The following is a 23,577-nucleotide window of genomic DNA, read 5'->3' as shown; positions in this document are numbered from 1 at the left end:
CAATTGGCAAAGACTGTGCAAGGTTTTTGCCTTCCCCATTACAAGATTGTGGCCTTAGCTAGACCTGAGGTTTATCCCGGGATCGTCCCAGGGTCATCCCTGTTCATGTAAATGACACACAGGGGATCCCAGGAGCAGGCAGGGACGACCCTGGGATGATCCTGGGATAAACCTCAGGTCTAGCTAAGGCCTAACTCGACTGTAAATAAGTTGATCTGGAGTATCAGTATATTCTCTGTGGACACTTCATTTTATAACATTTGTCACAACTTACGTAGGTGTGTTAAGCATTGGGCAGGATCCATTGGTGAGGGGGAGCAGGATTGGCCTCCCTGCTCCCCCACGGTGAGGATTCCCATGAGGGATCTGGGGGACATGGCATCAAAACCAGACCAACATGGGGGCTGCGAGCTGGCCACATCCAGGGAGGTGGAAAGGGGTTCACATTAGCAGTCCACGCTGTGATGTGGCCCGGGGTGGTTGAAAGGGTTTCACACTAGCGGTCCATGCCATGGTGTATCCCTGGATCTACCATCCACCACCAGTGCCCCTGGCATACGGGCCAGGAAGGGGAATCAGTCAGCAGCTGGGCTGGCCGATTACAGGATCCACGCTCTATGCTGCCGCCAAGCCTATTCAAGTGAGTCAATAAAGTTGTGGCCAATTTATTACCCATTTATGCCTGTGTGTCTAATTTGTTCTCGTCCCTTCGCCAAATGGACCCAATAAGCACTGCTCTCACAATTGCATCTTCCAGGTTGTCTTGGACAGCTCCATAATATACAACATATTGCAGTAGTCCAAGGGCACGTCTACATGAAGGCTTTGCCCCGGGGAGTCTTCACATTAGCGGCACATCTTCTACATGATGCAGCCACCATTGTGAAGCCATCTTGGGGCAAACCCTGGAAACTCCACTCCAAAAAAGTTGGGCACTTACCCTGCCTTTTTTTTTTTTGCAGTGGAGCCCATGGCACCCCCTGATTGGTCGTCATGGGCTAGATAGGAAAGGGGGCGGCCCCGTGCCTCTGTAAAAGTATAAAAAGTAAAAATGGGAAGGAGGAACAGGGCCTTTCCTCCCCTCATTTTTGAAATTATCTGTATCCGCGCAGCTGAGCAGATACAGATAATAAAAATAAAAATAAATCAGGTGGCGTGAGGAACGGGCAGCCAGAGGGAGGAGAGGTGGTTTGCCCAGTGTCCCTCTCCTCGAGTCCTCCTTTGGCTGCCTCCTTCCTCCCGTTTTTTTTAATTATTATTTGCATCTGCTCAGCTGCGCAGATACAGGTAATAATAAAAAAAGGGGGAAGAATGGCCCCGTTCCTCTCCTCCCGCCCATTTTTATTTTATTTTTACTTTTACAAAGGCACATATTGCAAAGCCTGCCTGATGGCTTCTGGCATCAACAAGAAGCTCCATCATCCTGGGACTTGCAATGGGTCTTCTAAAGCAAATCCTCCTTGTAGCTTGTCAGATGAAAGCAGCTAGGAAATGCACATGAAAATGTGTCAGATCGCCCAACTCACCAAGGTAAAACAAACAAACAAAAAGCAAACCCCGAACCATGCAGGGGTGGGTCAGGGGCTGTGGCTGGGAAACGTCCTCCGCGGCAGGAAGGAAGGCAGAAATTTTCATGTGCCTCTCATCTCCCAACTGGGGTGGGGGGTGGGAGGTATGGAAACAAGCAAATTTCATTTACAAAAGCTCCCCTCACTCACCTGGCAGCTGGAAACCAATCTTTAGTGCTGATTGAGCCAGTTTGTTTGTGCTTTGCAACCGAGTCCATGCAAACTCTTTTCTCTCCATGCTCTAGTGAATTAAAACCATGAAGAGAGCAGCAGCGAGCCCTTGTTGCTGTTTTTACTTACAGATGCTGGGAAAGAATGCAAGTGCAGAACCAAGGCACCTGGCGGCGCCAAAGCACCACCGTCAAGACGGGGGCCAACTTGGGGGTTCCCATAGTACCGTTAACTGTGGCCAGGCAATCTTTGTCCAGGAAAGGCCACAGGTAGCACACCAGCCTTAACTGGTGGAAGGTGATGGAGCAATACGCTTCCATTGCCAAAGCTGGATCTGTAAGAACACTCAGACTGCAACCATGCTCTTAAGGAAGAAGACAGCCCCATGTAGGAAAGGTTGACCACCCTCATCTATGGAAAGATGAGCAATCCACCAATAGCACCTCTGTCCTGTCATGGTTAACAGACCCTCCCTTACACTAGGCCTGCCGCATAAACCCTTCTCAGGCCAAGCACAACCACCTGGAAACCTGAGGGAGATTTAGATAAAGCCTTTCCCCTAGCTATGAGGGAAACAGGTTTTAAGATCTCTCAAAATATACTGAGGGAATACTCTGGTGTGGGTGTTTAATAACTATAAGGCAGGTAAATAATGCCAAGCTGACATGTGGTATTTGGTAGCTAACAAAATAATAAGTTTATTGTTATTTAAAAGCTTTAAATCAAAATATAATACTTTCAATCCTGACTAAACTAAACTCTCCACACACCAACCACTTCGCTCTCTTCACACAAATCCTAAGTCCCTAGAATCCAAACTCTTCTTACTCTCCTCACACACACAAACTCACACACCCTACAAACTCCCAACATTTTCCTTATATACTCTTTCCCCCCTATTACATCATAAACCCTATTACATCAGCTCTAAACTTTCATACTTTCCAGACGTACTAATCTTAGACATATACAAGATAATCAGTTGTGGGGTAACGCCTCAGTTGACCTTCAGCTTAATGGCTCTCATCGAGCCCACTAGCTGAACACTGGTTTAATCTCTCCACTCCCTCACCTTACTCAGATGTAAACAAGAAACAGAGCTATGTGTCATCAGCATATGGATGATACTTCACTCCAAATCCTCATGATCCTGGTCAACATCTGGTTGGCCACCGTGTGAATGGAGTGCTGGACTAGATAGACCTTTGGTCTGTTCCAGCATGGCTCTTCTTATGTCACTAGGCAGTTTTGGGTACATATTGTCACCATCTAAAGAAGCTCATAGTGAACATGGAAAGGTCCAAGAAAAACAACAACACGTGGTATATGTATTTTCCTTAATGTAGAGACACCTTAAATGCAATCTTGTATATGTGACAAACAGGCTGAAGGGGACTTTGCCTTCACAGTGCAAAATTTGGATGGTGTGTGTGTGTGGCACTCATGGGGGAAAGGGCGAGAGGGGTTCTGAACTTCAAGAGTGCTGGAGAAGAGCAGCATTATTTAGAGAAGAAACTTGTATGATGTGCTTGATTTCAGTAAATGGTGCTGGAGCTGGCTTCAAAAGTAAAGTTTCATCTGTACCACCTGGTAGCCGTTGAGGCACTGCTAAAGGGCAAAAGGTGTAATACTTACCTTCTCCTAGTCTTTAATGACAACCTGGATGAATGAAAGCAGAACCATCAAGCAAACTCAGGCAGTACAGTTATGATGTCTATTACACTTACATATTAATCAGAAAAGTTAATTTTTGGGAACAATAATGAATACAAATTGCTCCCGAAGGCTCTAAGCAGAGCCTGTGATACATTATTTCTCCTCTCAGCAATAATGGCTCCTATTATCTTCCAATAAGAGATTCCTGTCAAGGCACTCAGGGATGATCAGATATGATGAAGACAAATGAGCTCCTTAAGATGTACATGGCACTATCAACTTGCCTAATGGCTCCCTTAATACACAGTTTAATCAGAGCTCCAGCTTCAGCCAGGTTCAGTAATTGGAGACAGGTGCTAGGGACAACCTCTCTGAAATATCTAGTTTAAAAGGACAGTTTACAGCAAGCAGGTGTGTGTGTGTGTTCATACAGACACATGGTTTCTTCTTTCTCTCTCTCTCTCACACACACACTCTCCTTCATAAGACTTTAACAAAAACTCACTGTAGTTCTTTGTCCACAGTTCATGTGACAAAGGGCCTTGGCAGTAGCTGAACACAATTAGAAACAAGAGGGGGCTTTTTTCCTGAGATATCCCCAAGACTACCAAAAATGCTAAAGAAAAGAGAATGATTAAAGCTGTTGCAACAGATTTCTATTTAATTTCCCACCCTGCAGCGCCACCAGAGCATTCTTCTCCCAGGGCATGGGGCTATATGACTTGTTTTCCCCACAGTAAATGTGCAGCTGCGTGTTTTCGGACACACGACACAGCTGTCAACCCGTTGCTACACTGAGTTTTACCAACAGAAAATGCAAAGCTTCTTGGCAATTTACTATGACTTTTCAAGTTCCTCCGTGATTGCATTGCATTTTGGTCATCTGTCCTTGGTGTGTGTGTGAAATCGGGTTTTCAAATACGGGTGTAGCTTTGAGGGCAGGACAATGTGATGTCACTTTGGCATTGCCAATTTCCCGCCCTATACCTGCCCACCTATACTGCCCATTTTCCCACCGTTCCTCGAAGAAACTTTCTCATTTGAGATTGTCTCCTCCTGCAGTAACACAGGTGTAAACTACCATTTTTTTCAAGGGCGCTGCCTTACTTCTATTCCTTCTATTGCATTCAATTGTATTTGCAAGAATGGGGTTTAATGGGGTTTACTCAAAGGTAAGCATGCATCAGATTTTAGTATGACTTGAAGCCTCATCCCACATACACTTTTGTTCTGGTTTACTCTCAAATTATCTCATTTCGCTTATATAGTGCTTATATAGCATATGAAAACTTGTAAACTTACACCTCTGCTGTAATGCATGTGGGGCGATCCGTTGAGGTTCACTCACACGTGTTCTTATCCCCACCCCCCAGAACTTCTTTGTACCTCCTCCTAACGTTTATTGAATGTTTGAAGTGGGGACAACTCCCCCTCGGTCAACAGGGATTGGGATTTGCTTCTCTTGTTAATGAACACCAAAGTAGAACATTACATAAGACTGCAGTCAACTCTTTTGCATGCTTACTCAGTAAATAAATCCCATTGAGTTCAATGGAATGCATTAGAGCCCCTCGGATTGCAGTCTTAATTTTTGCAACTTTAAAAATGGGGGAAATGGGGTGGGTGGCTGGGGTTGGGGATCAAAGCGAGGTAGGAAGTGGCCGTCTCAACTCCCAGTGTATGGAGGAGGAGACTTCAAATGCAGCACCAGGACCTCCAATGACAGAGAAATTGAGAGGCAAATAAGTTAGTGAGAGGATTAAGCCATCCTTTCCCATGTGGGGGCTCCCAATAAAAACTTTTAAACCCATTGTTAAAAAAAATAAATTAAAAAGGTGGGAGATGCAGGATTCCTCCCCCCATGGAGAACGTTTCCATCTCTGCTTCCCCCTGTGTCCTGCCACCACCACCCCTCAGCTTCACATGCTCAAAGGAATGGAAGATCTGTGTCCTTCCCCCTACCAACTCCCGTTCAAGTAAGAACAAGAGCAACACAAAGTAAGATGGAAAAGGATCAACATGGACACACACACACTGATTCAGAAGCAGCCAAAGGACTTCGCTTGAAACTGACCAGATATTTGGGTGAAACTGACCAGCTTTTGAAGATCGCTGTTCTGGACCTATGGAGGAACCTGTTCCTTCTCAGTTAAAAAAACACACAGATCTAAAGAGTCTCTCTCCCCTCACTTTCCTTTCTTCCCTCGCGGTCCGGTCTACTTGATTTATATATATGTGGATGAGGGTTGCTGCTGCAAATCCCATTGATTTCAACTGCTACATGCTGCCCCTTGGTCTGTGCTTAGGAAAAGGGCACAGAAAGAGGAGAAATCTTTCCAGCCCCCCTCCCTCCGTTTCTCTCCCCTCCAAGCACAGACCAAGGGGCAGCAGGTTATGTTAGCAGTTGAAATCAATGGGACTTACTTTTGAGTAAAGTAAATCCCCTAACCCTGCCTGGAGGCTCCCTCCCTCCTTTCTGCTTAGGAAAAGCTCTCAGGTGTGGAAAGAGGGGAAATCTTTCCACCACCACCCTTGACCATTTCTCTCCCCTCCAGGCACAGACTAAGGGGCAGCAGTTGAAATCAATGGGATTTACTTTTGAGTAAAGTAAATCCCATTGAAGATGCACAGTTTCGGATGTTCAAAGGCACGGAAATGAAGGGCTCAGTTCTGAAGAACATCACACCTCTCTCTTATGTCAGCAATACTGCCCCTTGAGAACACACCCACAGTATAGCACATTGAAAATGGATAAAAAATACACTTGAAATTTCAGCGATGTGCTTTTGCATGCTAGGAAGAACCAGATATTCCCTGCACCTTTATAGTCCACTATAAAGGGGAAAAGACCCACAATCACAGCAAGACATAATCGCTGAAATCTGAGTCCTTCACAGCAAAAGCAGACTATAACCCCGGTGTCATTTGAGTCTTTTGTGTGGATTTCGCTGCAGCAGCACAATATTCGGCTGGTGGGATGAAGCTCTTGGATGTAAATGCAGTTGAAATCAATGGGATTTACTCTTGAGTAAGGGAAAAACAGATCTCTGTTTTATGAATTTGAGATGCACAGCTTTGCATGATCAAAGTAAAGGAAAATAGATCCATCACAATTGCAAACAGGTGAAATTTCGCACTGGTGGACTATCAGGAAAGGGGTTTAAAGGGGACAGTGCTTCAGTGGTTCTGGTCCTACCTCTTGGGCAGGTTCCAGATGGTGATGCTTGGGGATAGCTGCTCCTCAAAGAAGGAGCTGCTGTGTGGTGTACCACAAAGCAACATCCTATCCCCAGTGCTGTTTAACATCTACATGAGACTGCTGGGAGAGATCATCTGGAGGCATGGGGCGGGGTGCTATCAGTATGCTGATGACACCTAAATATACTTCTCTATGGCCACAGCTAGACCTAAGGTTTATCCTGGGTTCATCCAGGGTTCGCCCCTGCCTGAGCACTGGATCCCCTGTGTGTCACCTAGATGAACAGGTTTGACCCCTGGATGATCCAGGGATAAACCTTAGGTCTAGCTATGGCCTATGTCTTCAACAACAGTATCAGCTAAGGATCGTGTGCCTCCTTTGAATGAATGCTCGGAGGTGGTAATGGGCTGGATGAGGAAAAACATACTGAAGCTGAATCCAGATAAGATGGAGGTGCTTACTGTCAAAGGCCCCAACCTGGGTTTGGAGGTGTGTCAACCAGTTCTGGATGGGGTTACACTACCCCTGAAAGACTGTGTTCGCAGCTTGGGGGTGCTCCTGGATCCATCGCTCCAAATGACAGATGAGATAGATGTGATGGCCAGGAGAGCCTACTACCAGCTTTGGCTGTTGCGTCCTTTCCTAGAGTTGGAAGACCTAAAGACATGCCCTGGTAACTCCGAGGTTCGACTTCTGCAATGCGCTCTACATAGGGCTACCTTTGTGCCTATTCCAGAAATTTCAACTAGTACAAAATATGGCAGCCAGGTTGATGACAGGTACACCTAGGAGTGACCATATTACACCAACTTTAAAATCACTACACTGGCTGCCAATTAGTTTCTAGGTGCTTTAAATCCCGACATAGTTTGGGTCCAGGTTACCTATGGAATCACCTTCTCCTGTACAATCCACCGCCGCACACTCAGGTCCTCTGGGAAGAATTAACTTCAGCCAACAAAAAATAGATTAACAATTGTTACCCAGAGGATCTTCTCTTCTGCCACTTCCAGACTATGGAATGGCCTGCTGGGAGAGATCCACCAACTCAATAGTCTTTCTATATATAAAAGCCAATAAAAACGGATATCTTCTGGCAGGCCTACCCAGTTGAATTTTAAGATGTCTGGCTGTTAGTTTATAGTTCTATATGTTTTAATCAGTTTTCTATGTTTTATAATATTTTTTGTATTCTGTGTTGTTCCCCACCTCGATCCAGAGGGAGAGGCTGGTAAGAAATAATAATCATAATGGACAAACGGGAAACAAAGAAAAGCAGAGAGACACTGCAGCTCTGTCCCCCCTCCCTCCCCCCCCTCTCATCTGACTCTCTTCCTAACTCTCCACAAACAAGCAATGGAATGAGTTCCAGGGTGAGGAGAAATGGGGCATATCATTTGCAATCCCTCCCCCTAAGCACTGAGATTGGAAGGGGAACAGTGAGGACACTGTGGCACTGGCTGTTGGTTAGCTACAAATGTCAATCTCAAAACTACCCCTCCTTCGCCCCTCAGCTGTAGCATCTTCCAAATATGGAAAAGTGTTCATAGTCCATCAAGTTAAAATGACCCTTCACGTCACCTAAAAAACCTTTGCATGCCTTTGGATACTTTCGGAGCTCTGAATGACCTTCTATCAACACTGCAGGTAACCACCAGTTTTAAAACCACCCCCTAACCACACCGTCGGTTAGGATATCTGACAGACCTCTGTTGGACTTTTGGTGCGGGGCGCACACCCCTAATATTTATTATTATAGCTGCACCCATAGGCTGTCACAGTGACATGGAAATCATACTGCTGCATTCGAAAATTACTTACTGTGATTGCTTCATTCAAGCATCTGGAAAGATATCACAGAAGTTTAAAAAGTGGAATAAGATTAACGTTATTTTTATCACAGCAATTATCAGTAGGGGTGTGCACGGACCCCCCGCTCCGCTTCACTTCCACATCCGCGATTTGTGGATCGGCCCGCTTCGCTCCACCCCCGCTCCGCCCATGTCCGCTCCGCTCCGCTCGGAGCTCCGGATCCGGATCGGAGCTCTGTTTCCCCCCCCCCATAGGCTTGCATTAAGCTAAAAAAGTATACAACTTTTTTTCTGTGAAAGTTCGAAACCTCAAGTTTGGCACCATGACACCTCATGGAGGTATACACATGCACGCCAAGACTCAAAGCAATCCCATCATCCCCTGATTTTTGGGGAATTTATGAAAATCGGGCACCCCATTCACACCCCTTTCCATAGCTCCGTCAATTTGCACGTTAGAAACCTCAAACTCACCACCATGACAGCTTATCCAGGGATACACATGCACGCCAAGACTCAAGGCAGTCCCATCATCCCCTGATTTTTGGGGAATTTATGGAAATCCAACACCCCATTCACACCCCTTTCCATAGGTCCGTCAATTTGCAAGTTAGAAACCTCAAACTCACCACCATGACAGCTTATCCAGGGATACACATGCATGCCAAGACTCAAGGCAGTCCCATCATCCCCTGATTTTTGGCGGGGCTTAAACCTGCAGACATCTCAATGGGGCCATTTCAAAGGAAATCCCAACATGCCATGAATTGGGGAGTATGAATCTTCTTCCACACTTGAAAAATGGATTTGGAACTTCCAAAACTCCAAGTGAGCGCAGGTAGGACTTCTCCCCTGAGTCAAAGCCAGACACACACAACATCCCTGCGAGGCGGGCAGGGGAAGAGAGAGGGAAGGCAGGCAGGCAGGCAGCAGACATTTCTGGGGGCATAAGGAAGTGAGCCAAGGATAAGCCAGTAATGCATATAAAATGGAATAAATAAATAAATAAACAAAGGAGGGGTGGAATTAAAAGCAGCAGTGTTGCTGAATAAACAACAAGAAGAACTTTTTTTAAAAGGCTATATCTGTCTTTTACCAGCAATAGGGGGACGTGCCCAGGGGAGGGGGAAGCAGCAGCTGCCAATCTGACTGGTCAACCAGTCTTTTAAGAAGCAAGGCTGTCAGTTCAACTCATGAAAGCCATTGCTCCACCACGAGAGCTCTGAAAAGTGGAACTGTCACTTCAACTCATGATAGGCATTGCTCCACTGGGTTACTCTCTTTGGAGGGCTCTAATGGCCCTCCAAGTACAGGAGAGAGTGGGGGCACGTTCACATGGGATGCCCTAGGGGAGCTCATCCCCTTGCACCACATCTTTTCAGTTGTTCCCCAAAGTTAGGGTGGGTAGCAGTGCTGTGTTTCTATCTCTTATTATTGGCTTAGTATATGATTTCAGGTTGTGTTTGTGCATTTGGTGGAACTACTATTTTAAAAAAACACTGGGAAAAGTCTGTTCAGACTAAGAAAGAGAAGTTCCCAGAATCCCAAGTTACCCGTTTTGCCTATATCCTCCTCCAACTTTGGGATCATGTGATCATGACCGGGAGTTGACTCTGCCCCTCAGCCCTTCGGAAAAGGTATTTTTCCCGCCGGTTTTTTAAAAAATTATAGCGCGCGACCCGCACCACGCAGAGAGCTGAGAGTAGTCTCAAAATGACCCCCATCCATGACTCTCCAAGCACAAGAATTTTTAGAAAGATAGCTTCAAAAACAACTCAGTTATCCCCCTTTCTTTTCCGCAATGCAATCCTATGGGCGAAATGTTTCAAGATGGCAATAGAAGCGGAACGCGGAAACCGGAGCGCTCCGAAAATGGGCGCTTCTCTTCGCCTTGCTTCTAGGGGTCCGCGGTCCGCTTCTGGGCAAGGCGGAGCAGGCCAATTCGCTCCTGCTTCTGCGCTTCTAATCAGAGCGGAGCACATGCCTAATTATCAGCATAAGATCAATGGGATCAACTTTAGCAGTCTTGGAAACCATATTTGTACAATCCGGGGGAACATTTTCATTCACACACTGTTTCAAATCAGCTTGGAACAAAAAGTTTGTTATCTGCACGCAAGTTTAAATATTACATTCAATACATGTGACACCCTGGAACCAAGATGAAAGGTAAGAAATTGAGCAACCAGGTCTGGTGAATGATGACAGGCAATGAAAGTACTGAAAATGTTGCATACAGCATAAAGAAAGGAAAACAATTCAAGTTTGAGGATAAATAACTTTCTAGAAAGTTCTGCATCATAAGGCTAGATCCTGTTCTACTTCCTGCTAGTAGAAATGCAGGCCCCTTCAGCAATGGAATTGAGAATTGGGCTGATGCGAGCAGAAACTGGAGAGTGGTCCTTATACCAATATGATTACAGAAAACCTTTGACTGTAGTTGTTGGTGAAATATAACCCATTTTATTGTCTTTTAGTCTATGGTGCAGTATTTGCATCCTGAAGGGCCAACTGTAACAAATTGTGTAGCGGCTGGAATACAATAAAGGATGCTCAAGTTCAAACAATTGCCAGTGTGATGTCTGTTTTTAAAAGGAAATGACCACCTTTCTCTATTCAGCCCACCTCCAAAATATTTCTCCCAGTCACTTTTGAGGGTAGGACAATCATCTTGGCAAATGCCTGGTCCTCAAGAAATAACATGAGTGCAGGGGCAGGCATTTGCAGGAGGAAATCAGTGGGCCAGGTGAACAGAAGGTGCTTAATCCTTCCAATATCCACGAATTCTCCCCAGCAAATAGCCCCCCCCCCCAGGACATTTTTTTTCTAAGCCAAGCTAGTTTGGGGGTTTATCTGAAAGAAAGCAATTCAATATATTTATATATTCCTCTTCCTGCCTAATTTTCCCCCTTGCAAATCCTCCCCATCCCCAATTATATTAGTGTTATGAAGGAGATCTGAGTTTGGTAGCCCAGATTCCTCTTCCAACATGTAGAATCATAGAATAGCAGAGTTGGAAGGGGCCTACAAGGCCATCGAGTCCAACCCCCTGCTCAATGCAGGAACTACCCTAAAGCATCACTGACAGATGGTTGTCCAGCTGCCTCTTGAAGGCCTCTAGTGTGGGAGAGCCCACAACCTCCCTAGGTAACTGATTCCATTGTCGCACTGCTCTAACAGTCAGGAAGTTTTTCCTGATGTCCAGCTGGAATCTGGCTTCCTTTAACTTGAGCCCATTATTCTGTGTCCTGCACTCTGGGAGGATCGAGAAGAGATCCTGGCCCTCCTCTGTGTGACAACCTTTTAAGTATTTGAAGAGTGCTATCATGTCTCCCCTCAATCTTCTCTTCTCCAGGCTAAACATGCCCAGTTCTTTCCGTCTCTCTTCATAGGGCTTTGTTTCCAGACCCCAGATCATCCTGGTTGCCCTCCTCTGAACACGCTCCAGCTTGTCTGCATCCTTCTTGAAAGTCACATCACAATGGTGTGTCAGATTCCTAGTGAAAGAACTATCAAAATGACATCTGATCAAGGGTTGCTTCATGGCTTACATTTTTTTTATCCCAGATATTAATTGTGGTAGGGAAACACGGGTATGGGTCAATGCAAAGGTTCCTAACCTTTTTGGACTTGTGGTCATATCTGGGAATTTGAGAAACTGCCTGGCTAGTCAAAAGAGGGGGAGGGAGAAGGAATAGTGAGGCAAAAGGGTAGAGGAAAGAGTGAGTTTAGAGGCCAAGGGGCGGGTCTTCATGGGGTTTCCCCCCTGGCTTTGAGGCCCTTTGCAGCACATGATGTCAGGGCCAGTGTGCAGCCAACCAGCCACTTCCGCCTGAAAAGGTTGCAGTATTGCAGGGACATTTTACTGCATTCTTTTTAGTTGAAGCAGCTCCCGTGCACTTGCTCTACAACGTGCCCCTGTCTTGTCTGTAACGTGGCCGTGGCATGGTCAAGGGGTGGGACTGCCCCTTCCCCCCCTTTCCCCCATCACTCCTTTTTCCACTGGAAGCTGCAATTAGGCTCCCCCTCATTGATGGCATTAGTTCTACCCTGCCCCCTCCCAACACACCCAGAGGTATGTCTCTCCTGGCACTGAAGACCCAGGTTTAGGGACTGCTGTCTCCGCCATGTAACATTGACAGAGCAGAGCTGATCTCATCATTCTGTGGAGAATAAGAGCAAGCTGCTTTCCTTCTGCGCTTGTTTTAAATGTTAGCTGTTTTATATTTTTATAGTTTTAAATTTTGTATATTGGTTTTTAATGTCCAGTCTTTTAATCTTTGTAAACCACCCAGATAGCTTCGGCTATAGAGCAGTATATAAATGCAATAAATAAATAAATGATAGAGGTGGGGCAAGAAAGAGCGAAGCTAGAGGCTGGGGGGGGGATCTACACATCGTTGTGAAGGCGCTTGCGTGCGCCTGCAGTGCGCCCCAAAACTCATCGTGTAGATCCTTCCCTATCCTGGCCAGAAGAGGAGGAGGAGGAGGAGGCGGTCCCGCATCGCCCCTCGCGGGGACGGGGCGAAAAGTTTCCGGGCTCGGCGCCTTCGCTAGGGAATCTGGCTGCGTCCTTGCCACCGCCGCCGCCGCCGCTGCCCACCTCCCCGCCAGCCTCCTGCTGCTGCCGAAAGAGCCACCCGGGTCGGAGAGCTCGGTGGAAGAAGCTGCGGCCCCGCCTTCTTCCACCCTGCTCGCTGACCCGGATGGCTCTTTCGCCGGCAGCAGGAGGCCGGCGGGGAGGTGGGCGGCGGCGGCAGCAAGGACGTGGCCGGATTCCCCAGCAAAGCCGCCGAGCCTGGAAACTTTTCGCCCCGTCCCCGCAAGAGGCGATGTGGGGCCACCGCCGCAGCCTCCTCCTCCTCCTCTTCTGGCCAGGATAGGGCAGGATCTACACGATGAGTTTCGGGGCGCACTGCAGGCGCACGCAAGCACCTTCATGATGATGTGTAGATCCCCCCTTGGGAGTGGAGAGAAAGAGCAAGATAAAGGGGTGAGTGGGAGAGAAAGAGTCAGGCCAGGGAATGGAGAGAAGGGAGAGAAAGAAGAAGGCAGGGAAGGGAGAGAAATAGTGAGGAATGGGGTGGGCAGAGGAGAAATTGCAAGCAAGGGAGTGGGGAGAGAGAGAAGAGAAAAGTCTGTGGAGGCAGAAGACGACTGGGTGGGACCACAAAGCAACTTTCCCCTTCCCTTCTTGCCTGCTGAACAGTCGTTCAGCAGCAAGTTCAGAGACAGTAAGAAGAATCGGGTGACCTACTGTTTTCAAGTGTTCTTTTTTAAATTACAAATTCATTTTTGAAGGGGGCAGGGAGTGGACAGTATTGTGGGGGGCATTAGAGGTGTTTGTAGATACTGCATTAGGGCCCCTGTAAGAAGAGTGGCACAAAGGGTATTGTTCTGTTGCTGGCACATGGGCTAGTTAGTAGCTCTAGGTATCAGCTGCAGATTTGGGAACACTGCATGGGTCAGAAAGTGCACTTGCACCATTCCCCATAGTGCAAGTTACTTGCGTATCTACATAGCCATGCTTGCTCCTACATGATAATGATTCCTCATTTAAAAAAGTAATGCATGGAACTGCCTTGAAGCTTTAGGTGATGAGGTCAGCAATGAGAAGACAGACAAAAGTTGATCAAATCAAATCAAAATTTGTTCCCTTGAATCTCACTTTGTCAAAAAGATCCTCCATGGAGTACGTGCAAAAGGTACTGATGTAGGCAGCTGAGTTTTAGAAGGTGGATGGAATGGGGAAAATGCAGTCAATGGTTGCACCGTTATTTTTAAAAAATCACCTCCAACTTCTCTCTAATGAAAAGTCACTGTGACCAGAAGAAAGCTGAGGGGCTGCTTGCCATTTCACAGTTCTTAAGACAATACGTTGTAAACATATTTCTGATTAATGTGTGTGTTTCTGCTGCTTCTTAAAGGTCATGTCCCACCATTAATATTTAAGCTGAGCTTCCCAGGCAGTCACGGGTTTCAGGAGTCATGTTTCTACAGTCAAGGCAGCAGAGGGGGACAAACTGCATCTTCCACTGAAGAACTTTGTCATGGGAAATAAGACAGAGCTATTCAAAATCCACTTTTCGGGTGGACAAGAAGGAATAAACTAAGGCCCTTTCTACACCTATGTGTGTAGAGGGCTGGAAATGGGGCCATCCCGGACTTAGCTACTTCCAGGATCGTCACCCTGAGTGTACATGGCCACACGATGTCCTGGATGGGAGGAGGGATGTCACATGTGTTGTGGGTGCCATTTTTTCTTTAAAGGAAAAGAAGCTGGAGTACACTTGCGCTACAGCAAAAAATAAGTTTTTCTTAAAAAGGCCCCAACCCTGCTCCCCACCCCACCCCACCCCAATGGCCCTGGACTCCCTCTGTCCCGGCTCCTTCCCTCTGATGACCCCCACTACTCGCGGAGAGGAGGGAAGAAGCCGGGATGGGTGGCCACACACCTCCCGCGGTGTGGGAATGATCCTGAGACCGCAGGAGGAATCGGGTTTTCACAGGGAGTACTTATCCCTGGGAAAAACCGTGCTCATACCCCCTGCCCCCGGGAGTCCCTGTGCATCATTTGGATGCTTAGGGATTCGACCGTGACCAGCCCACATTTTTGGGCTTGTGTAGAAATGGCCACTGAGCCACACAAAGGAAATCACACCCTTTTTGTGGCTTAAAGACACACCCTTTCCTTTCAGCTGCCATTCACATCCTAGGGAAATTGCCACACAGCCATTAAGCCAGGACACTGCCCAGGACACCAACATACCATTAGAAATACTAGCAGAACTGAATTCAGTTACAAGCATGCATTTTTTTATAGTTAGTTCTCAGCCGTTTGTCTACACCCACTGTGTGTACTTTGCTTAGGTAATGCTTTAGAAATCCATGTTTTTCAGATACTGAAATATATATAACACAATCCCGTTTGTACAGCACCTCGCATTGACCCTCAGGCATCTTGATGGAATGAGTTGCAAGTAACATGGTGAGTCTGAAGTAGAAGGTAACAGCACGGTTTCCTTACTGCAGTAGCTGGGAATTCATGCTCTGAATGTTCTTCAGGGCTTCAAGAGCTATTTCATAGCAAAACATATACTGCTCCTGGGCGTGAAGAGGGAAACAGCCAGTTACATTCCTCCTCAGCACAGGGTGAAGGAAACTGAAAACCTGCCAGGTTTCGAAATGCTCTGACTATGGAAACATCCATATCTTCCACACACAAACCCCAAAGTAGCAGTATTAGGCAGAGGTATAGCTATGTTAGTGTATTGCAGCAAAACCGTCAAGAGTTCTGGGCCACTTTAACGACTAGGCAAATGTATTGTGACACAAACTTTGATGGCCGAGAGCCCACATCGAGCCCCATCACACCAGTATTACAGCCCGCTGTCAACATGGGTTGTGTGCGAAGGACTCAAATGACATCATCCATGTCTTGTCCTGCCCTCATTTCCCCCACCTCTTTGCGCTGTTTTTTGGCGCAAGGAAAGTCTGGTTCTTCCCGTAAATTGAAAGGACAACGCGCTACCCTCAACGTGTATTTTCATCCATCATTTTCAATCTGATGTTCTATGGGCAGTATTGATGTCAAAATGACTTTTTTGCCAGTGGGTGTTTTTAAATTCCAATTCAAATCCTTTCCTCCTGCTGCTTCCTTGCTGCTGGGTTGAAGGAAAGAAAAGTCTATTGTACTTTCGATCCTCCGCCTTTGCTGCATGTCTTGCTCTCTGGGCTGGTTTCCCCACCAAGGTGTTTAGCCGGGCTGGGCTGGGCTGGGCTGGGCTGCGTAGCTGCTCTCCCCTCCCCTTTCCCTCTCTCCTTTTCAATAAAAGGGGCCTACAAGTCACCTTCAAACCAAGGCTCTGATGCGGCTTACTCCCAAGTAAGCACGCGCAGCATCGCAGCCAGGCTTCCCCTCCTGCGAAGCAAGCTGTCCCTTCCTTCCCTCAAAGGTGGAGGGGGTGTTCTAGCCCACTGAAATGAACAGGATGCAAGTGTGAATAAGTGTCTCCATGCACCTGCGGGTCTTTCAAGCGATTGGAAGTGTGTGACAAGGGGAGCACTATGCAACCTCCAGTGGCAGCTGATAGGAGCTTTAGTTGATTAATCAATTAATCTATGGATTAAATTTGCATATGGGTTATAAGCAGTCCCTCTGGAGCAAGAAGAAGTCCCATTGAGGTCTATGTTCTTACTCCTGGGTAGGCACTTTCACCTTAAAAGAAATGTGGAGAATGCACCCTCCTTGCCAGCAGCGCCCTCATTTTTAAAGATAAAGAGATCCAAATTGGCACAGTGATAGCTCTTAAGGATGGCTTTCAGCATGCCAAATTTGAATCAGATTTGGTCATCCCTTGATTTTTGATTTTTTAAATCCCCCCTTAAACCCTTTCCCTCATAGTCCACCAGTGTGAAGGATTGAAGGGTCGATCTTCCATTGCTTTGATCATGCGATGCTTTTTATCTTCAAGTTCATTAACTACAGATCTGCTGGTTCCCTTACTCAAAAGTAAATCCCATTGATTTCAACTGCTAAAATCACATGCAGGGGGTTTACTCACCCTTTGAGTAAACCCCATTGAACAGAAAGAGACTTACTTCTGAGTAAACACACATAGAACTGGTTTTTAGTAGTGTGGTCACTCAGAAGCTTTCCTTTTAAAGTCTTAAAACAGCAATCTGGAAATAAGTGCTCTGCAACCCCATGCTTACTTCTGAGGTCTTACTTCTGTTTACTCAGAAGTAAGTCTCTCTCTGTTCAATGGGGTTTACTCAAAGGCAAGCCTGCATCTGATTTTAGTATCTTCAGGCTGAAAAGCCTCCAGGCAGGGTGAGGGGACCGGGTGTAGCATAGGCTACAGAGAATAACCACGTAGGGAGGGAGGGCGTGGTGTCCAACTACCACCAACCAATGAACTGTAGGGGGGTACAGAGGAGATCTGGGGGGGATGTACACCTCAACAGAAGAACAGCGGTATGGTGGTGTGCACAAGAGGAGAGGGGTAAAGATGAATGAAACGTAAAAGCGCAAAGGTGTAAATTGATCAAGCTTTCACACGCTATGGAAACGAGGGTGGATAATTCGAGGGTAAACCAGGGCAAACGTGCAGGTGTGATGGAGTGTTTAGTCAGACACTGCTTTTCTGTATTTTTATGGAACTCCTTGCTTTTGCTCTTATATTTTCCTTCCTGGTGCAATGAATTAATAGCCACCCTACTGTCTCTCTCATACAAGTCAATGAGACACACACATAAAAAAGGAAGGGGAAAATGGTGCACAAATAGTGGGGATGAGTACATTAATAATTCTTGCTGTTATAGTTCTATTTGAGCTTATCCTCAAATTAGGATGAAGTGTTGAAGCTATAGTGGCAGAGGCAAAAAAAGAGAGAAAGAAGCTTGCGCCTGCTCACCTCAGATAGATTTGGAATGAACAATGTTGCTTTCAAAAAAATCAGAACGAATTTGCTTAATTTTCTGAGTCAATCCAGGGTTCTAAAAAGCAGGACCCTGGCAAAGCAAACAAGACATTCTCTGTTACTTTGTTAGAGTGATCCTTTGAAAAGCTTTCCCCAGAAAAACGGGTCAAAAAATTCCTCAAGGCTCCCATATGGGGATAGGATGTTCGTCATCACTCCTTGTTTTCTTTGGATAACTCTTCAAAGCGGCCCCTAAAAAATCAATGGAGATATTCCACAAGGATCTCCTATGTGGGTCAGATTTGGCCTCCTCCCCCAGTATTCTTGGGTACACTCTTCAAAGCAAACTTCTCCATTCCATTTTAGGGGAGTGCTTCAAAGGAAAAGTAAGCCTGTACATCCTCTCCAGCTTGGATTTTAACCCGAGCTGGAAAAATACTGTACATCTTGTACATCTTCTAATGCTTGCCTTTTCTTTGAGACAAGCATTATCAAGCTCCCAAAGCTTGTTTCTGGACCTGAGCCTGGTGAACACTGCTGGCATCTCTGCAAACATTCCACAAACATAGAGAAAGATGTACAGTGAAGCTTCCAAGAAAAGTGGGCATAGAATCATAGAATAGTAGAGTTGAAAAGGGCCTATAAGGCCATCGAGTCCAACCCCCTGTTCAATGCAGGAATCCACCCTAAAGCATCCCTGACAGATGGTTGTCCAGCTGCTTCTTGAGGTAACTGGTTCCATTGTCGTACTGCTCTAACAGTCAGGAAGTTTTTCCTGATGTCCAGCCAGAATCTGGCTTCCTGTAACTTGAGCCTGTTATTCCATATCCTGCACTCTCGGATGACCGAGAAGAGATCCTGGGCCTCCTCTGTGTGACAACCTTTTAAGTATTTGAAGAGTGCTATCATGTCTCCCCTCAATCTTCTCTTCTCCAGGCTAAACATGCCCAGTTCTTTCAGTCTCTCTTCATAGGGTTTTGTTTCCAGACCCCTGATCATCCTGGTTGCCCTCCCTTGAACATGCTCCAGCTTGTCTGCGTCCTTCTTGAATCGTGGAGCCCAAAACTGAACGCAATACTCTAGATGAGGCCTAACCAGGGCGGAATAAAGAGGAACCAGTACGTCACAGGGTTCAGAAGCTGTACTACTATTAGTGCAGCCCAAAATAGCATTCGCCTTTCTTGCAGACATATCGCACTGTTGGCTCATATTCAGCTTATGATCTACAACAATTCCAAGATCCCTCTCGATTTTAGTATTGCTGAGCCAAGTATCCCCCATCTTGTAACTGTGCATTTGGTTTCTATTTCCTAGATGTAGAACTTGGCATTTATCCCTATTAAATTTCATTCTGTTGTTTTCAGCCCAGCACTCCAGCCTATCAAGATCACTTTGAAGTTTGTTTCTCTCTTTCAGGGCATTAGCTATCCCACCCAATTTTGTGTCATCGGCAGATTTGATAAGCATTCCCTGCACCTCCTCATCCAAATCATTAATAAAAATGTGAAGAGCACTGGGCCCAGGACTGAGCCCTGCGGTACCCCACTCGTTGCCTCTCCCCAGTTTGAGAAGGTTCCGTTGATAAGTACTCTTTGAGTCCGATTCTGTAGCCAACTGTGAATCCACCTAATAGTTGTTCCATCTAGCCCACTTTTTGTTAGTTTGTTAATCAGAATATCATGGGGCACTTCAGAGGAGGGCAACCAGGATGATCGGGGGTCTGGAAACAAAGCCCTATGAAGAGAGACTGAAAGAACTGGGCATGTTTAGCCTAGAGAAGAGAAGATTGAGGTGAGACATGATAGCACTCTTCAAATACTTAAAAGGTTGTCACACAAAGGAGGGCCAGGATCTCTTCTCGATCCTCCCAGAGTGCAGGACACGGAATGACGGGCTCAAGTTAAAGGAAGCCAGATTCCAGCTGGACATCAGGAAAAACTTCCTGACTGTTAGAGCAGTACAACAATGGAATCAGTTACCTGGTGAGGTTGTGGGCTCTCCCACAATGGAGGCCTTCAAGAGGCAGATGGACAACCATCTGTCAGTGATGCTTTAGGGTGGATTCCTGCATTGAGCAGGGGGTTGGACTCGATGGCCTTGTAGGCCCCTTCCAACTCTGCTGTTCTATGATTCTATGATTCTACATCCACAGCATTCCCACAGTCCACAAGGGAGGTTACCCAATCAAAAAATGAGATCAAATTAGTCTGACAGGACTTGTTCCTGACAAATCCATGTTGGCTTCTAGTAATCACTGCATTGATTTCAAGGTGTTTACAGACTGACTCCATTTTAATCTGCTCCAGATTTTTCCCAGGGATGGATGTCAGACTGACTGGTCTGTAGTTCTCAGGTTCCTCCTTTTTGCCCTTTTTGAAGATAGGGACAACGTTAGCTCTCCTCCAGTCGTCCGGCACCTCACCCGTCTTCCATGATTTTGCAAAGATAATAGACAGCGGTTCTGAGAGTTCTTCCACTAGCTTATTTATTTATTTATTTATTTATTTATTTATTTATTATTGCATTTCTATACCACCCAATAGCTGGAGCTCGCTGGGGTCCTTCATTACTCTAGGATGCAGTTCATTGGGCCCTGGAGATTTGAACTCATTCAAAGAAATTAGGTTTTCCTTGACTATTTGTTTATCATTCTCAAACTGCAATCTTGCCTCCTCAACTTGTGCTTCATGTTTTCCGGGGGGTCATAGACCCGCTTTTGGGAGAAGAGGCATTCAAGAGGCAGCTGGACAACCATTTGTCAGGTATGCTTTAGGGTGGATTCCTGCATTGAGCAGGGCGTTGGACTCGATGGCCTTATAGGCCCCTTCCAACTCTACTATTCTCTGATTCTAAGACTGAGCCAAAGTAGGAATTGAGCACTTCAGCCTTTTCTTTATCATCTGTTATCAATTTGCCATCCTCATTAAGCAGTTGAACCACCATTTATTTCCTCTTGTCTTTTACTACTCACGTATCTGAAGAAAGCCTTTTTATTGCTTTTAGCATCCCTCGCTAACCTCAGCTCATTCTCAGCTTTAGCCTTCCTGACGCCATTTTGGCACTTCTGCGCCACCTGTCTGTACTCTTCTTTTGTAGCCTGGCCTTCCTTCCACTTCCTATATGTATCCTTTTTTGTTTTCAGGTCTTCTCTAAGCTTTTTGTGGAGCCACATTGGTTTCCTCTGTTGTCTTCTATCTTTTCTCCTTGTTGGAATTGTTTGTAACTGTGCCTTTAAAATTTCCTTTTTTAAATACTCCCACCCATCCTGCACGCCTTTTCTCATTAGGCTCACTTGCCACGGGACCTTACTTATCATAGTTCTGAGTTTATTAAAATCAGCTTTCCTAAAATCCAGAGTACGTGTATGGCTACACTCAACTTTTGTCTCCTTCATAATCAAGAATTCAAGTATGACGTGGTCACTTTCCTCCAGAGTTCCCGTAACTGCCACTTTATCCACTAAGTCATCCCTATCGGTCAATATCAAGTCAAGGATTTCTGATCCTCTAGTTCCTTCTTCCATGTTCTGTAGGAGAAATTTATCACCCACACATATCAGAAATTTCTTGGAAGGGCCGCTTTTGGCAGTATTTGTCTACCAACCAATATCAGGGTAATTGAGGTCCTCCATTACTACTATATTGGACTTCCTTGAAACACTGGCAATAGTGCATTGGTCATGGTAAATGATGGTATGACAGAACAGATCTCCCTAGCCTGAGATACAAGGCAAGGATGTCCCCTTTACTTGATTTTATTCGCTTTAGTTATAGAAATTTTAGCTAATGTGATTAGAGAGGATGAAAGTATTGAAGGGATTGGGAATAAAGTTAAGATTAAGATAAGTTTGTTTGCGGACAATACCTTATTAACAATCGAAACCCCCTTGGAGAGAATGGATGGAATAGAACAGCACTTGAAGGAATTTGGGGAAATGACAGGGTTGCAAATAAACTGGCCTAAATCAGAGATGTTGTTGTTTAATTATAGTAAGGAGGGAGAGCAAGGTTGGACTAGTAAGAAAATAAATATTAAAGTAAGAGATTCAATTAAATACTTAGGAGTATATATAACAAAAAAATTAGATAGTCTAGAGGATAATTTTTTTAATAAGTTAAAGGAAGAGATTAAGAAAAAATTAGAGGATTATAGGAAAATAAGATTATCATGGTTTGGTAGAATAGCGATTATTAAAATGAAGATCTTGCCTAAGATTAATTTTTTATTTACGATGTTACCAGTTGAAATATCGGAAACAGAATTGAAGCATTGGCAAACTATGTTTAATAATTTTTGTAATGGAAATAAGAAAGCAAGGGTAAACAAGAAAATATGGTATAAACCTCAAAAAATAGGAGGACTGGGACTTCCTAATATAAAGTTATACTACATTGCTAATCAATTAAGATATATTATGGAGGGTATTGTAGGATCAGAAGAGTTAAATTGGTTAGGGTTGGAAGCACACAATTTGGATTTAAAGTTGGAAAACATATTTTTAGTAAGTTTACTAAGAAAGGGTTGGAAAAAATTGAGAACCCTCTTTTAAAGAATATTTTAGAGATTTGGGCAAGGTATAAAGATAAATTGATACAAGCCTATGCGGCAGAGTCTTGCTATTTACTGTTTTACTCTGTACAGCACCATGTACATTGATGGTGCTATATAAATAAATAATAATAATAATAATAATAATAATAATAATAATACCAACCATTTCCCCTTTAACTCCAGTAGTAATGATGGGAAATTTTCCAGTAAATTTAAAGAAGGAATTGGAAAAGGAATTAAGGGAACAGAAAATAATCAAATTAAAAGGTTGGATGGAAAAGATGGATAGTAAAGAATGAATAAGAGAGGTGTTAAGAGGGAGAAGGATATCTTGGCTTAATGGGGTACAATTAGAACAATGGACAAGGAAATGGATAAAAGAAAATAAAGAATGTAGAGAGTATACAAGATTTGAAAAGATGATCATACAAAGGGAGGAAAAACAAGAAAATATAGCCATAAAAGGTATAACGAGTGGAATATCTAAAATCTTGCTGGAAATTGAAGATCAACAAGAGTATTTCAAATTGGTATGGGATCAGGACCTAACAGGCGCGCTTGGTGGGAACATGGGAGAGAGCCTTCTCGATTCGGAAGCAGGCTAAAACTTGTTTGTTCCAGCAGGCCTTTGGAGAGTAATTTGGTCCTCCATCTATGTTAATGACTTGCAATTTTGTTGTGCATTTTAAACATTTTTTAAAAAATTATTTATTTATTTTTACATTTCTTTTTCTAGGTTTTACAATGTATGTTTTAAACAGTATTGGGCAAAAGGCAGGATACAAATAAATATAATAATAAGGCAAATAAGTAACCAGAGCTGGGGAAAGATATGGGATTTGCATATTTTGAAAACTATGTCTGTAAGGATAAAGGAAAATTATTATAAATTGGTTTGGAGGTGGTATCTAACACCAGCAAGATTAAATCAAATTGATAAGAAATATTCCACGTTACGTTGGAGGGGATGCCAGGAAACTGGCACCTATGTTCATATGTGGTGGAGTTGTGAATATATACAGAAATTTTGGCAAATGGTGTTTAAGGAGATAAATGAAATAACTGGGTTGAATTTAGAGGTATGTCCAAGTATAGCATTGTTGTCAATTTATGATAAGGTCAACTGCACGCAAGCTATTAAAGACTTAAAAACAAATTTATTGACAGCAGTGAAATTAATGATATCCCGAAAATGGAAG

General features: G+C 44.8%; 1 protein-coding gene across 1 annotated transcript in view; it reads right to left on the bottom strand.

Moving 5' to 3' along the window:
- Positions 1–15,407: 15,407 nt before the first annotated feature.
- PTPN20 (protein tyrosine phosphatase non-receptor type 20) overlaps positions 15,408–23,577 on the bottom strand; it is a 62,439-nt gene continuing 54,269 nt past the window's right edge. The window contains exon 10 of the mRNA XM_063127392.1: positions 15,408–15,509. Coding sequence (XP_062983462.1) covers positions 15,429–15,509 — 81 coding nt within the window. The 3' untranslated portion in view covers positions 15,408–15,428. The remainder of the gene's footprint in view (positions 15,510–23,577) is intronic.

This window comes from Elgaria multicarinata, chromosome 5, assembly GCF_023053635.1.
Source record: "Elgaria multicarinata webbii isolate HBS135686 ecotype San Diego chromosome 5, rElgMul1.1.pri, whole genome shotgun sequence".
Taxonomy (NCBI): domain Eukaryota; kingdom Metazoa; phylum Chordata; class Lepidosauria; order Squamata; family Anguidae; genus Elgaria; species Elgaria multicarinata.
This window is presented reverse-complemented; position numbering and strand designations above follow the sequence as displayed.